General features: G+C 37.5%; 2 protein-coding genes across 3 annotated transcripts in view; one reads left to right on the top strand and one right to left on the bottom strand.

Moving 5' to 3' along the window:
- C16H8orf88 (chromosome 16 C8orf88 homolog) overlaps nucleotides 1–10,524 on the top strand; it is a 27,654-nt gene extending 17,130 nt beyond the window's left edge. For both annotated transcript variants that reach the window (XM_057790418.1, XM_057790419.1), the window contains exons 5-6: nucleotides 5,897–6,003; nucleotides 10,461–10,524. In XM_057790418.1, coding sequence (XP_057646401.1) covers nucleotides 5,897–6,003; nucleotides 10,461–10,484 — 131 coding nt within the window. In that variant the 3' untranslated portion in view covers nucleotides 10,485–10,524. The remainder of the gene's footprint in view (nucleotides 1–5,896; nucleotides 6,004–10,460) is intronic.
- The window catches only part of Necab1 (N-terminal EF-hand calcium binding protein 1), a 139,515-nt gene continuing 137,109 nt past the window's right edge, over nucleotides 10,135–12,540 (bottom strand). Inside the window, exon 13 of the mRNA XM_057790417.1 lies at nucleotides 10,135–12,540. Within this exon, the coding sequence (XP_057646400.1) occupies nucleotides 12,512–12,540 (29 nt within the window). The 3' untranslated portion in view covers nucleotides 10,135–12,511.

The following is a 12,540-nucleotide window of genomic DNA, read 5'->3' as shown; positions in this document are numbered from 1 at the left end:
TGGGAAGATGACTCCAGTTCTCAGCATGTTCTTTGTCTAGAGTCAAAGCCTTGTGCGCTTTCTTTTGCTAGTATAGCATGTCTCTGGGTATTTTTCTTCAAAACATTTTTTTTATGTATCAACAGAAATATTTTATTTAAATAAAATAAGTAAAATACACATAAACATTTTTTTTTAAGTAGTAATTTCTCCCCTGTAGCTCATGACTTGTCCACTTGCCCGATAGTGGTGCAAGTGTGGGTTTCATGTTGTGGAACTGGCCTTAAATCCAAATTAAAGCAACTGACAGTATCTGCTATGTTTATGGTACTACTGCTACAGCGGGCGTGGCTTACCAGCCTAGTCATTGCTGTAACTCCCGAGGTTCGAGATTAGTGTGGTAAAATTGATGGTTGCTTTTCTTCTCTGGTATTGTTCTTAGCACCTAGTGTAGTAAGGAGTCTGCTGTTCATTTCCTGGCTGTTCAGACTCCCAAAATAACCACACAGAAGCTATATTAATTAAATCACTGCTTGGCTGTTGAAATTTGGAGCGGTGGGCTGTGTCCCAGGTACCCAGCCATCCGCATGGCTTTACCCTAAATAATTACACGGAAACTGTATTCTTTTAAACACTGCCTGGCCCATTAGTTCCAGCCTCTTATTGGCTAGCTCTTACATTTTGATCTAACCCATTTCTAATGATCTGTGTAGCACCACGAGCTGGCTTACCAGGAAAGATCTTAACCTGCATCTGTCTGGAGTGGGAGAATCATGGCGACTCCTGACTTGGCTTCTTTCTCCCAGCATTTTGTTCTGTTTACTCTGCCTATCTAAATTTTACCCTATCAGAGGCCAAGCAGTTTCTTTATTAATTAACCAATAAAAACAACAGATAAAAAGATGACCCTCCTCCATCACTTGGCCAATTAAGTGTATTGCTAGTTAGCTCTTACATCTAGAATTTACCCATCTCTCTTATTTTATATTTTACCATGAGGTTCATGGCCTACCAGCAAGGTTTCAATGTGTCGGTCTCTGGCAGCCACTCCATGGCTTCTTTCTGACTTTGCCTTCATTCTCCCAGCATTCAATTTAGTTTTTCCTGCCTAGTTCTGTTCTACCCTATCAGGCCAAACCAGTCATTTTTATTAACCAATAAAATTCACAGCACACAGAGGGGAATCCCACATCAAGCTAGCCAGTAGGGGAAGCTTGCAGGTCAGCACCAGCTAGATTTCTCCATGGTCTATGACTCAAATATGTGATGTAATCAGCCATAGTGTTGCTGAAAATTTGACGAAATAAGAATGGTTGAAATGAAGCTACATATTTGAGAAAGATTCATGTGTTTTAAATTTGTGTATGTGTATTTTGTGCCCCAAATGTGTGCCTGATGCCTGTGGAGACAAGAAGATGTGGACAGCCTTGTCTAATTCCTGATTTTAGTGGAATCACTTTGAGTTTCTCTCCATTTAATTTGATGTTAGCTGTTGGCTTGCTGTATATTGCTTTTATTATATTTAGATACGATCCTTGTGTCCCTAATCTAAGACCTTTATCATGAAGGGGTGTTGGATTTTGTCAAAGGCTTTTTCAGCATCTAATGAGATGATCATGCAGTTCTTTCCTTCAGTTTATTTATATGATGGATTACATTCATAGATTTTCATATGTTGAACCAGCCCTCCATCTCTGGGATGAAGCCTACTTAATCATGATGATTTTTTTTAATGTGTTCTTGGATTCAGTTTGCCAGTATTTTATTCAGACTTTTTACATCGATGTTCATGAGTGAGCTTGGTCTGTAATTCTTTCTTGGTTGAGTCTTTGTGTGGTTTTTATATCAGGGTAACTGCAGCCTCATAAAGAGTTTGTTTCTATTGTGTGGAACACTTTGAAGAGTATAGGTATTAGCTCTTCTTGAAAGTTCTGGTAGAATTTTACACTAAAATCATCCAGCCCTGGGCGTTTTTTTGTTTGGGAAGTTCTTGATGACAGCTTCTATTTCCTGGCAGTTTATAGGTCTATCTGAATTGCTCACCTAGTCTTGATTTAATTTTGGTATATGGTATCTATCTAAAAAACTGTCCAATTCTTTTTAATTTTCCAATTTTGTGGAGTACAGGTTTTTGTAGTAAGACCTAATGAGTCTCTGAATTTCCTCAATGTCTGTTATGTCCCCCTTTTCATTTCTGATTTTGTTAATTTGGATGTTCTCTCTCTGTATTTTGATTAGTTTGGATAAAGGTTTGTCAATCTTGTTGATTTTCTCAAAGAATCAGCTCTTTGTTTCATTGATTCCTTTGTATTCTTTTCTGTGTTTCTATTTTGTTGATTTCAGCCCTCAATTTGATTATTTCCTATCTTCTACTCCTGGGTGAGTCTGCATCTTTTTTTTTTTTTTCTAGAACTTTCAGGTGTGCTGTTAATTCGCTAATGTGAGCTTTCTCTGATTTCTTTATGTGGGCACTTAGTGCTATGAACTTTCCTCTTAGCACTGCTTTCATAGTGTCCCATAAGTTGGCTGTGTTGTGCCTTCATTTTCATTAAATTCAAGGAAGACTTTCTTTCTTGACTCAGGTGTGGTTCAGTAGTTGACTGTTCAGTTTCCACAAGTTTGTAGGCCTTCTGGGAGTAGTATTGGTGTTAAATTCTAACTACTCCATGGTGATCTGATAAGACACAGGAGTTACTCCAATTTTTTTGTATCTGTTGATGTTTGCTTTGTTACTGAGTATGTGATCAGTTTTAGAGAAGGTTCCATGAGTGCTAAGAAAGAGGTATATTCTTTGGGTGGAATGTTCTATAGATATGTCTGTTAAGTCCATTTGATTCATTACATCTGTTAGTTCTCTTGTTTCTCTGTTAAGTTTCTGTCTGGTTGACCTGTCCATTGGCAAGAGAGGAGTGTTTAAATCTACTATTAGTGTGTGGGGTTTGATGTGTGATTTAAGTTTTTGTAATGTTTCTTTTACATATGTGGGTGCTCTTGTATTAGGGGCATAGATGTTCAGAGTTGAGACTTTATCCTGATGAATTGTTCCTATCATGAGTATAAAGTGTCCTTCTCTATTTCTTCTGATTGATTTTAGTTTGAAATCAATTTTGTTAGATATTAGGATAGCCACACCCACTTGTTTCTTAGGTCCATTTGATTGGAAAACCTTTTACCAACCCTTTACTCTGAGGGTAGTGTCTGTCTTTGAGGTTGAGGTATGTTTTTTGTAAACAGCAGAAGGTTGGATCCTGTTTTTGTATCCATTCTCTTAACCTGTGCCTTTTTATAGGTGAATTGAGTCCATTGATATTAAGCGATATTAATGACCAGTGGTTGTTAACTCTGGTTATTTTTCTGGTGGTAGAGTTTGTGTGTTTCCCTTCTTTGAGTTGTGCTGGTGGAGGGTTGTCAGATGCTTGTGTTGTTATTATGGGTGTTGTTGGCTTCCTTGGTTTGTGATTTTCGTTTTAGTATTTTCTGTAATGCTGGGTTTGTGGCAATGTATTGTTTAAATCTGTTTTTGTCCTGGAATATCTTGTTTTCTCCATTGATGGTGAATGCAAGCTTTGCTTGGTATAGTAGTCTGGGCTTGCATCCATGGTCTCTTAGTGTCTGCAGCACATCTATCCAAGACCTTCTGGCTTTCATGGTTTTTCCATTGAGAAGTCAGGTGTAATTCTGATAGGTTTACCTTTATATGTTACTTGACCTTTTTCCTTTGCAGCTCTTAATATTCTTTATTCTGTGTTTTATATTTTGATTATTATATGGTGAGATTTTTTTTTGATCCAGTCTGTTTGGTGTTCTATATGCTTCTTGTACCTTCTTAGGGATATTCTTTAGTTTGAGAAAGTTTTCTTCTATAATTTTGTTGAATATATTTTCTGGGCCTTTGAACTGTAATTCTTCTTCTACCCCTATTATTCTCAAGTTTGGTCTTTTCATAATTTTCCAGACTTCCTGAATGTTTTGTGTTAAAACTTGTTAGATTTAATGTTTTCTTTGACCAATGAGTCTATTTCCTCTAGTATTTTCAGTGCCTGAGATTCTTTTATCTCTTATATTCTGTTGGCTATACTTGTCTCTGTAGTTTCTGTTCACTTACCCAGATTTTCCATATCTAGAATTCCCTCAGTTTGTGTTTTATTACCTCTGTTTCAGTTTTCAAATCTTGAACTGTTGCCTTCAACTGTTTTTTTTTTCTTGGTTTTCTTGGGTTTCTTTCAGGGATTTATTAATTCCTTCCAACTTTTTGTCTTCTCTTCCTCCATTTCTTTAAGGGAGTATTTTTTTTTTTACTTCCTCTTTAAAGGTCTCCATCATTTTCATAAAGTTACATTTAAAGTCGTTTTCTTTTACTTCTGGGTTAGAATGATCAAGTCTTCCTTTTGTGTGTCCTCTGGGTTTTGGTGTTACCGTGTTGCTTTTTAGGATGTTGGAGGAATTCTTGCATTGGCACCTACTGAGCTCTTCCTTCAAATGAGGCCAACAAATGTCTTGGCATCTTGGTCCAATCCTTGCTGTGGCTGTCTCTTAGATCTCCTCAGTATTGGAGTAAGCTGTGTTCCAGGGTTCCTCTGAGCTTGCAAGTGAACAGGTGGGAGTGGGGTAGGTTGGGGAATAGCCCAGCCACAGGAATACTCCCTGCTGGCTGTCTAGAAAAGCTGAGGGAGCCAGGCGGTGGTGGCACACGCCTTTAATCCCAGCACTCAGGAGGCAGAGACAGGCGAATCTCTGAGTTCGAGGCCAGGCTGGTCTACAAGAGCTAGTTCAAGGGCAGGAACCAAAAAGCTATGGAGAAACCCTGTCTCGAAAATCCAAAAAAAAAAAAAAAAAAAAAAGCTGAGGGGTTGTGGCAGGGCCCCTGGTTTTTGTCCCACTGGAGAGGTCCTAGAGAGTGGGGCATCCGACTGTTCAGCCTGTGGCTGTTGACTTACCTCCCAGTTCCCTCAGTATTGGAGCAATCTGTTTTCCAGGGTTCCTAGTATTGTACTATTTCAAGCCTATGGTGATGATACATTTCTGGGCATATTTGCAGGCTACTCTATACATCTGTACCCTAGAAACACACCAGACCACATTGGAACTTTAGCTTTTAACAGTGACACGTTTTAATACAATTTAGAGGAAAGAGCAGGAGTCTGTTATTCCTAGCCAGCTCTTTGATTTTGAAGAAAGTTTCCATCTAGGGTCATTTCACTTCAACTTGAATGACCTTTTTAGCATTTCTTGTTCATTAGGTCTGATAGTGAATTCTTTTAGCTTTCCTTTGAGAGAGTATTAGAATTCTTGTGGGATTTTCTCCCCATACTGATAAGAAATTTGTCAGTTATTTTCTTTTAGTTCTTTTAGAATATTATGGCCATTGCTTTCAACATCAGCATATAGTCAGGATTGATGATAGTTTCTGGATGATTCCTGGTGAGAAATTGGCAGATATCTGAATAGGTGGTTGCCTGAAGATAGGGATCCCATCTTGGAACTCTTTACAATCACCTCGTGTATACAGTTCTTGATATACAACAGGCATATGTTTTTGAATTTGTTTGATTGTATTAAAATCACAGTACTAAGATTAGATATGCCTACTGTGGTTCCATTTTATCGTGATCTGAATATTACAATAGGTATTAATATCTGTTGGCATAATCAATATATATTGTTGCTGTTATACTTTATAATGTTAGGTCATCTTGCTATACCCGAGTAAGCCCTGTATTACCCATTTTTTCATACAGTTCTTTTTTCCTTTCTTGTCTTTCCATGTGAAAGGAAGATTTGATGAGCTTCCCCCATCTTTTCAGCAGATACTGCATGCCATTCAAAATAGTGGGCAATTTAGAGACCTCCAAAGTAGAGTCAAAAAGTTATCTAGGATAGTATTTTTATAATTATGTTTAAATCTTACTATCTACAGAGAGAATTAAATACAGCAGAGATTTCTTGTTGAAGCTTTCAAGTGTTTCCATCTGCAGAAAAAAACCAGACTTTCTGCCTGATCATCCTATTGTACTTCAAAACCCAGTGAGTCATTTGCTGATCTTTTATTGCACAATTGTGTTCAGGTGTTTGTTTTTAACATTTTATTTGATTTTTATAAGAATTTTAACATTCTGTATCATAAGGTAATGGTGGTACAAAGAGCACAAAATTCTACATGTACTCATATAAACAATCATAAAATGTTCATTATTCTACTTAGGGGTTATAACAAAATAATTCCGTATGCTAAAACACACTTCACCTCGCAGCCAAAAAGTCCTAGCTTAGTTTTCAACTACGTTCTATAATCTGCCTGAAATTTACTTTATAGCAATATAAAGTAGGAGTTGCTTTCATTTTTTTTCCTTGTGTGGATATCTAGTCATCCTAGCAATATCTAAAGAACAGATAGTGCCCTGACACCTTGTGGTAATGTGTACCTGGCTTATTTGTAGGCTTATTATATTCTGTTCAGTGTCTTCTTTTATACAGACCACTCATGTTAATCTTTACTTTGCTACTTAGCTCCTTACAAACCACCAAATGTATGAAAATATACATAGTAGTGTACGATGCACCCTGCTCGATGCTTACAGGAAAGGCCATGGATTTCCTACTACACCTGTGATAGACACTTAAATTCTTGTTTCTCTCTGTATATTGCTAGTTCAAACTTGGGCACTAACTTACCTTGAACCCCACTTTTGCATTGAAGATGAGGACTTCTGTGTGGGTAGGATGAGATAACATAGGAATACAAGTAACGTGCCTTCCCGTCACTGACTTTGCATTCGCTTTTTTCTCCTCTTTTTGGTCTCTACTTGACTTTTTTGTTCTCAAACCACTATTTTATTTAGGTAAAAGTATTTTTTCTTTTTTCATTTTTTAAAGTTTTTTTCACACATTACATCCCAACTACAGTTTCCCTCCACCCACTCCTGCCAGCCCCCAGCAACTCTTCCCCTCCTCCACTTCCCTTACAAAAATAGAGCAGGCTCCCAGGAATACCAACTGAACACGGCATAGCAAGTTACAATAAGATTAGGTAGGGGCTGGAGAGATGGCTCAGAGGTTAAGAGCATTGCCTGCTCTTCCAAAGGTCCTGAGTTCAATTCCCAGCAACCACATGGTGGCTCACAACCATCTGTAATGGGGTCTGGTGCCCTCTTCTGGCCTGCAGGTATACACACAGAATATTGTATACATAATAAAAAAATAGGTACAAACCCTCATATCAAGACTGGATGAGGGAACTAAATAGGAAGAAAAGGATCCCCAGAGTCAGAGACACTTCCTTAGCTGGCCCACCAGAACACTAGGCAAGTGTCCTTGGAGGATGGAGAGTCCTTTTGGTATATGCATATTTGGGTCTTGAGGTGGATGAATTCTGTTTTTTGAGGAACCACCAAATTGATTTCCATAGTGGTTTTACAAGTTTTACTCCCACTAGCAATGGAGGAGTGTTCCCCATAAACCACATCTTCGCCACTATGAACTGTCACTTGTGCTTTTGATCTTAGTCTTTCTAACTGGTATAAGATGGGATCTCAGAGTTGATTTGCATTTCCCTGATGGCTAAGGATGTTGAGCATTTTTTAAAGCATTTATCAGCCACTTGAGATTCTTTTGAGAAATCTTTTTTTTTAAATATTTTATTTATTATGTATACAATATTTTGTCTGTGTGTATGTCTGTAGGCCAGAAGAGGGCACCAGACCTCATTACAGATGGTTGTGAGCCACCATGTGGTTGCCGGGAATTGACCTCAGGACCTTTGGAAGAGCAGGCAATGCTCTTAACCACTGAGCCATCTCTCCAGCTCCTCTTTTGAGAAATCTTTATTTAGGTCTGCACCCTACCTTTTAATTGGATTACTTGATTTGTTGATGTCTAGTTGACTTCTTTATATAATTTTGGATATTAGCTGTCAGATGTGCAGTTGCTGGAATCCTTTTCTATATAGGCTGCCATTTTACCCAGTTGATGTTGTCCTTTGCCTTATGGGAGCTTTTCAGTTTCATGATTGTTGGTCTTAGTGTCTGCACGATTGGTGTTCTGTTCAGGAAGTTGTCTCCTGTGCACATTCAGGGCTATTCCCCACTTTCTCTTTTATTAGGTTCGGTGTATCTGGTTTTATGTTGAGGTCTTTGATCTACTTGGACTTCAGTTTTTTTTTTTTTTTTTTTTTTTGGTTTTTCAAGACAGGGTTTCTCTGTGGTTTTGGAGCCTATCCTGGAACTAGCTCTTGTAGACCAGGCTGGTCTCGAACTCACAGAGATCCGCCTGCCTCTGCCTCCCAAGTGCTGGGATTAAAGGCGTGCGCCACCACCGCCCGGCTGGACTTCAGTTTTGAGAAGGGTGATTAGGATCTAGTTTCACTATTCTAAGTGCTGGCAGCTAGTTAGCACCATTTGTTGAAGATGTTTTCTTTTTTCCATTGTGTATTTATAGCTTCTTTATAAAAAAGAATCTTAGGTATATAGATTTGTGTGGGTTTTTTTGATTCCACTGATAAGCCTATATGTTTTTATGCCAATACCATGTGGTTTTTATTACTAAAGCTCTGTAGTATAGCTTTAAATAAGGGCTGGTGATACCTCTGTAAGTTCTATTTATTGTACAGGATTGTTTTAGCTATCCTGGGATTTTTTGTTTTTCCATATTGAGTATTGTCCTTCCAAGGTCTGTAAAGAATTGTGTTGGAATTTTAATTGGGTTTGTATTAGATCTGTAGATTGCTTTTGGTAAGATGGTCATTTTTACTATGTTAATCCTACTGATCCATGAACATGGGAGATCTAATATTTTCAATTTCTTTCATCAAAGACTAAGTTTTTGTCATACAAGTCTTTCACTTCTATGGGTAGAGCTACCCCAAGGTAGCTTATATTTGGGCTTTTGTGAAGGGTGGCGTTTCTCTGATTTCTTTCTCAGCCTGTTTGTATATATTTTTTTTTTTTTAAAATTGTATCCAACCCGTTCATGAAAAGTGTTTATCAGCTGTAGGAGTTCTCTGGTAGTTTTTGGGATCACTTATGTACACTATCATGTCATCTTCAAATAGTGATATTTTGACTTCTTTCTAATTTGTATCCTCTTAATCCTTCAGATATCTTATAATTTTAAGATGAGACTCAGCACTGTAAGTTTGCTGAGCAAAGCTCCACTATGGGTATAGAATACAATCTCCTTTTCCTCTTTTTGGAATTTTAAGTCTTGAAAAATCTATACAATTTCCACAGTCATGGGGCTGAGATAATGTTTCACTGGGCAGGAGCGCTTGGCACAGAGGTATAAGGACCTGAGTTTGAATCCCCAGAACCCATATAAAAAGTTGGGTGTGGGTACTTAAGGAAACAGGAGGGTCACTGGGGCTCTCTGACCGTCATCTGAGTTCCAAGTTCAATGATGCGCCCTATCTCAAGAGAATATGTGAAAGTCATAGAGCAAGAAACGTGACATTCCTACTTGGCCTCCATGCATGTGTTATCTGTGCTTCAGTTGGCGCACATATACATTATAAATATATTTCCTTGGTCAGACGTTAAAATTGTTTATATTCATTGTTTCTATAAATACATTTCACAATTGAAGCTTCCTAACAACTTAGGTGCCTCCATCAGTTAGACACCTTTAGTGGGTTTTTACTTTGGCTGTTGTGTATGTATGTGTGTGTGCCTGACACTGCATATGTTCAGAAGTCACAGTAACTTTGCAGGAGTCACTATTCTCCCACCTCAGAGGTCCCAGGGATCACACCCAGGTTGTCAAGGTTAGCGGCAGGCCCTGTAGTCACTTGACCTCTTCACTAGCTTGGTAGCCATTTCTTTTTCAAATTAAATCAGGAATTTTTTTTTTTTTTTTTTTTTTTTTGGTTTTTCGAGACAGGGTTTCTCTGTGGTTTTGGAGCCTATCCTGGAACTAGCTCTTGTAGACCAGGCTGGTCTCGAACTCAGAGATCCGCCTGGCTCTGCCTCCCGAGTGCTGGGATTAAAGGTGTGCGCCACCACCGCCCGGCAGGAAGTAAATTTTTAATACCTTTTTCAAATATTTCTTTCTTAAAAGTGTTATTAAATACTTGAATTTTCTCACTTGTTTGAAGAATTTCTTGGTTTGTAAGAATATAAATTTCAGTTTTACATAAAACACAATCACTTATTTCCAGGCTTAAATGATTCATTAACATTTTATTTTGTTAATAAAAGCCTGACAAACTTATTTTGGATAAATATACATGAAAATTGTATACTTTTGCTTTATGCATTAGCAACATTTATAAAACTAGGTACCACAGAAACATAACAGATTTAGAATACAATTTACTATATTTAAAAATGGATTACATAGGTTTAGTGAAACAAATGTATTTGATGGTTACTTTAATAGTTTCTATAGTAACATGCATTTACATGTAAGTAGATTCATAGTATTTGGTTGATAAGCTAATTTGTGAAAACTAGTTAGTCTAATTGATAAATTATCTTTCTTCTATATTACAGGAACACAACCAAAGTTTTAAGTAGCATTTTAAGAACAGATGAATTTGAAGATAAAGAATTATATTATATTTTGGACACCTGCAAATGAAGTGAACCTAGTAACAATAACTGATGGACTGTGACGATTCAATTTATTTTTACTTTTGATGGTTGGCTATTTGGCTTCTCATAAAATGAGGAAGAGATATTGTAAACTATAAAGAATTTTTCTAATCAATTTCAGCTTTGCAGGCAGTTCCTGCAGAAATTGGGAGGTGGCACTGGAAAGTGGGGATGCCGTGGGTGAGGTGGGAAACGACTAATTTGCATGCTACTTGCAGCTCTTGTTTTTCACCGCTTGTAATAATGGAATGGAAATGTAAGCTGTAAAGATTCTCAGATATAAACTATTTGCTACAATGTATTCATGGTGCATAATTTTGTTGCCCTTTAAAGTTAGTGTCACTTATTCTCTCTCCCACTGATCTCCCACCAGTACTTAACACAGTGACCTGTTCGTCTCCTGCAATGATTCAGGCGTTCAAAGCATTGATAGACATTTCAAACACGTGATTGATTATACCTAGGTTGTTAATAATAACATGGTCTTAGACCCATAACTACGAGATAAACATTTTGAAAACAGGGGTAGTGAAACCGAAGTGGAAAAGTAGCTGATACTTAATATCGCTCATCAGACTGTATGACCCAGAGTCACCGTCGGAAAGTAAAATTGAGGTTGTTTCCAAAGGAGGACAAATTCAGGCATTAGCAGATAAACTGAGGTACGTTACGTTTCTGCTTTGTAATTTCTCATAATACGAATATAGATGGATAAAGAACTGAGGATTAAACTTTTGATTCCTAGGAATTTAGTGCACTGAAGTGCATGTGATGTGTCAGAAAGGTGTGAATGAACCCGCTCCAGGAGTAGCGCAGCCTTGTTTCTCCTGAGCATGAAGGGCTAAACCAGCTTCTGCCACTGTAGATTCCCAGCTTGGTCTGGGGACAAAGTAGCTTTGTTTTCATTGCTTTTCACCTCAGAAAGGATTTTTTTTTTTAAACTAGAAAGACAGAAACAAAACCCCAAACTCGTTCATTAAGCATAAATGTATTGCTTTTTAAGAATGAGATGTTTATGCTACGGCATCATTGTTGTGTGTCGCCTATGAGTTTCCTTTTTGTCAGAGGATCCAGTCTGTATATGTATGCATTTTCATACTCTTACACACCCAGGAAAGTCTATAAAATAGGTATATTTAGTACTAAAGTTTTGTGCTTGTTTTAAATTTCTCTACTGTTGAGTTGAAATTTGATTTGAAATTTGATTTAAAGTATGTATTTTTAAAATCTTCATCTAAATGCAAGTGTTCATTTTTCATAATCAGCTATTTTGATTATATACCAAAGCCTTCTGCCATAAACTTTAATTTCCCCAAAGTTTGATCAGTAATGTTTAGCTTATATATAAGAATCATGATACTAACAAACAAGGTGACACGTAAGTAAATGCTCTAAGTTACTACGGAATGTTCACTCGCAAAATACCAGATTACAACACGACACATGGGCAGAGCTTCTTCAGGCTACAGCCAGGTTTGTTTTCTGTTTATGTTAATATTAAAGGGAATATTTGGAGGACCATGTGATGGACATGTGAACCTTACTGAGGAATGTCTCTCTCACAGAACAATGTGTTACTGAAAAAGTCATGAACCACAAATGTAATCATTTAGAGCATGTGACAGTGTACAAACCTGTCATGTTATGATGCTCCAGCGTACAATCCTGCACATGCTATGATGCTCTGGAAGGTCTCGGCTAGATTTTACCATAGCTCAGTTTCATGGCTTTATCTATGTACCATTTTGCTATAATCGATGACAATGTAGCAAATCAATTAGCATCGGTTATCAAGAGTAACAATAAACTTTGAAAATAGTTCCAGAATACACTTCAGAATAGCGTACTTACAGTAAACACATTGAACAAAAGTGAGCCAATTGTCAACCACAGAGAACTTTCCAGTTTGCATTTTAGATAAGACTCGGGACCATAATGTGTAGAGACATCTAATTGTTGTTCAGGATCCACCATGAAG

Source organism: Chionomys nivalis, chromosome 16 (genome assembly GCF_950005125.1).
Source record: "Chionomys nivalis chromosome 16, mChiNiv1.1, whole genome shotgun sequence".
Lineage (NCBI taxonomy): Eukaryota > Metazoa > Chordata > Mammalia > Rodentia > Cricetidae > Chionomys > Chionomys nivalis.
Note: the sequence above shows the minus strand (reverse complement) of the source record. Positions and strands in the feature narration are given on the sequence as shown.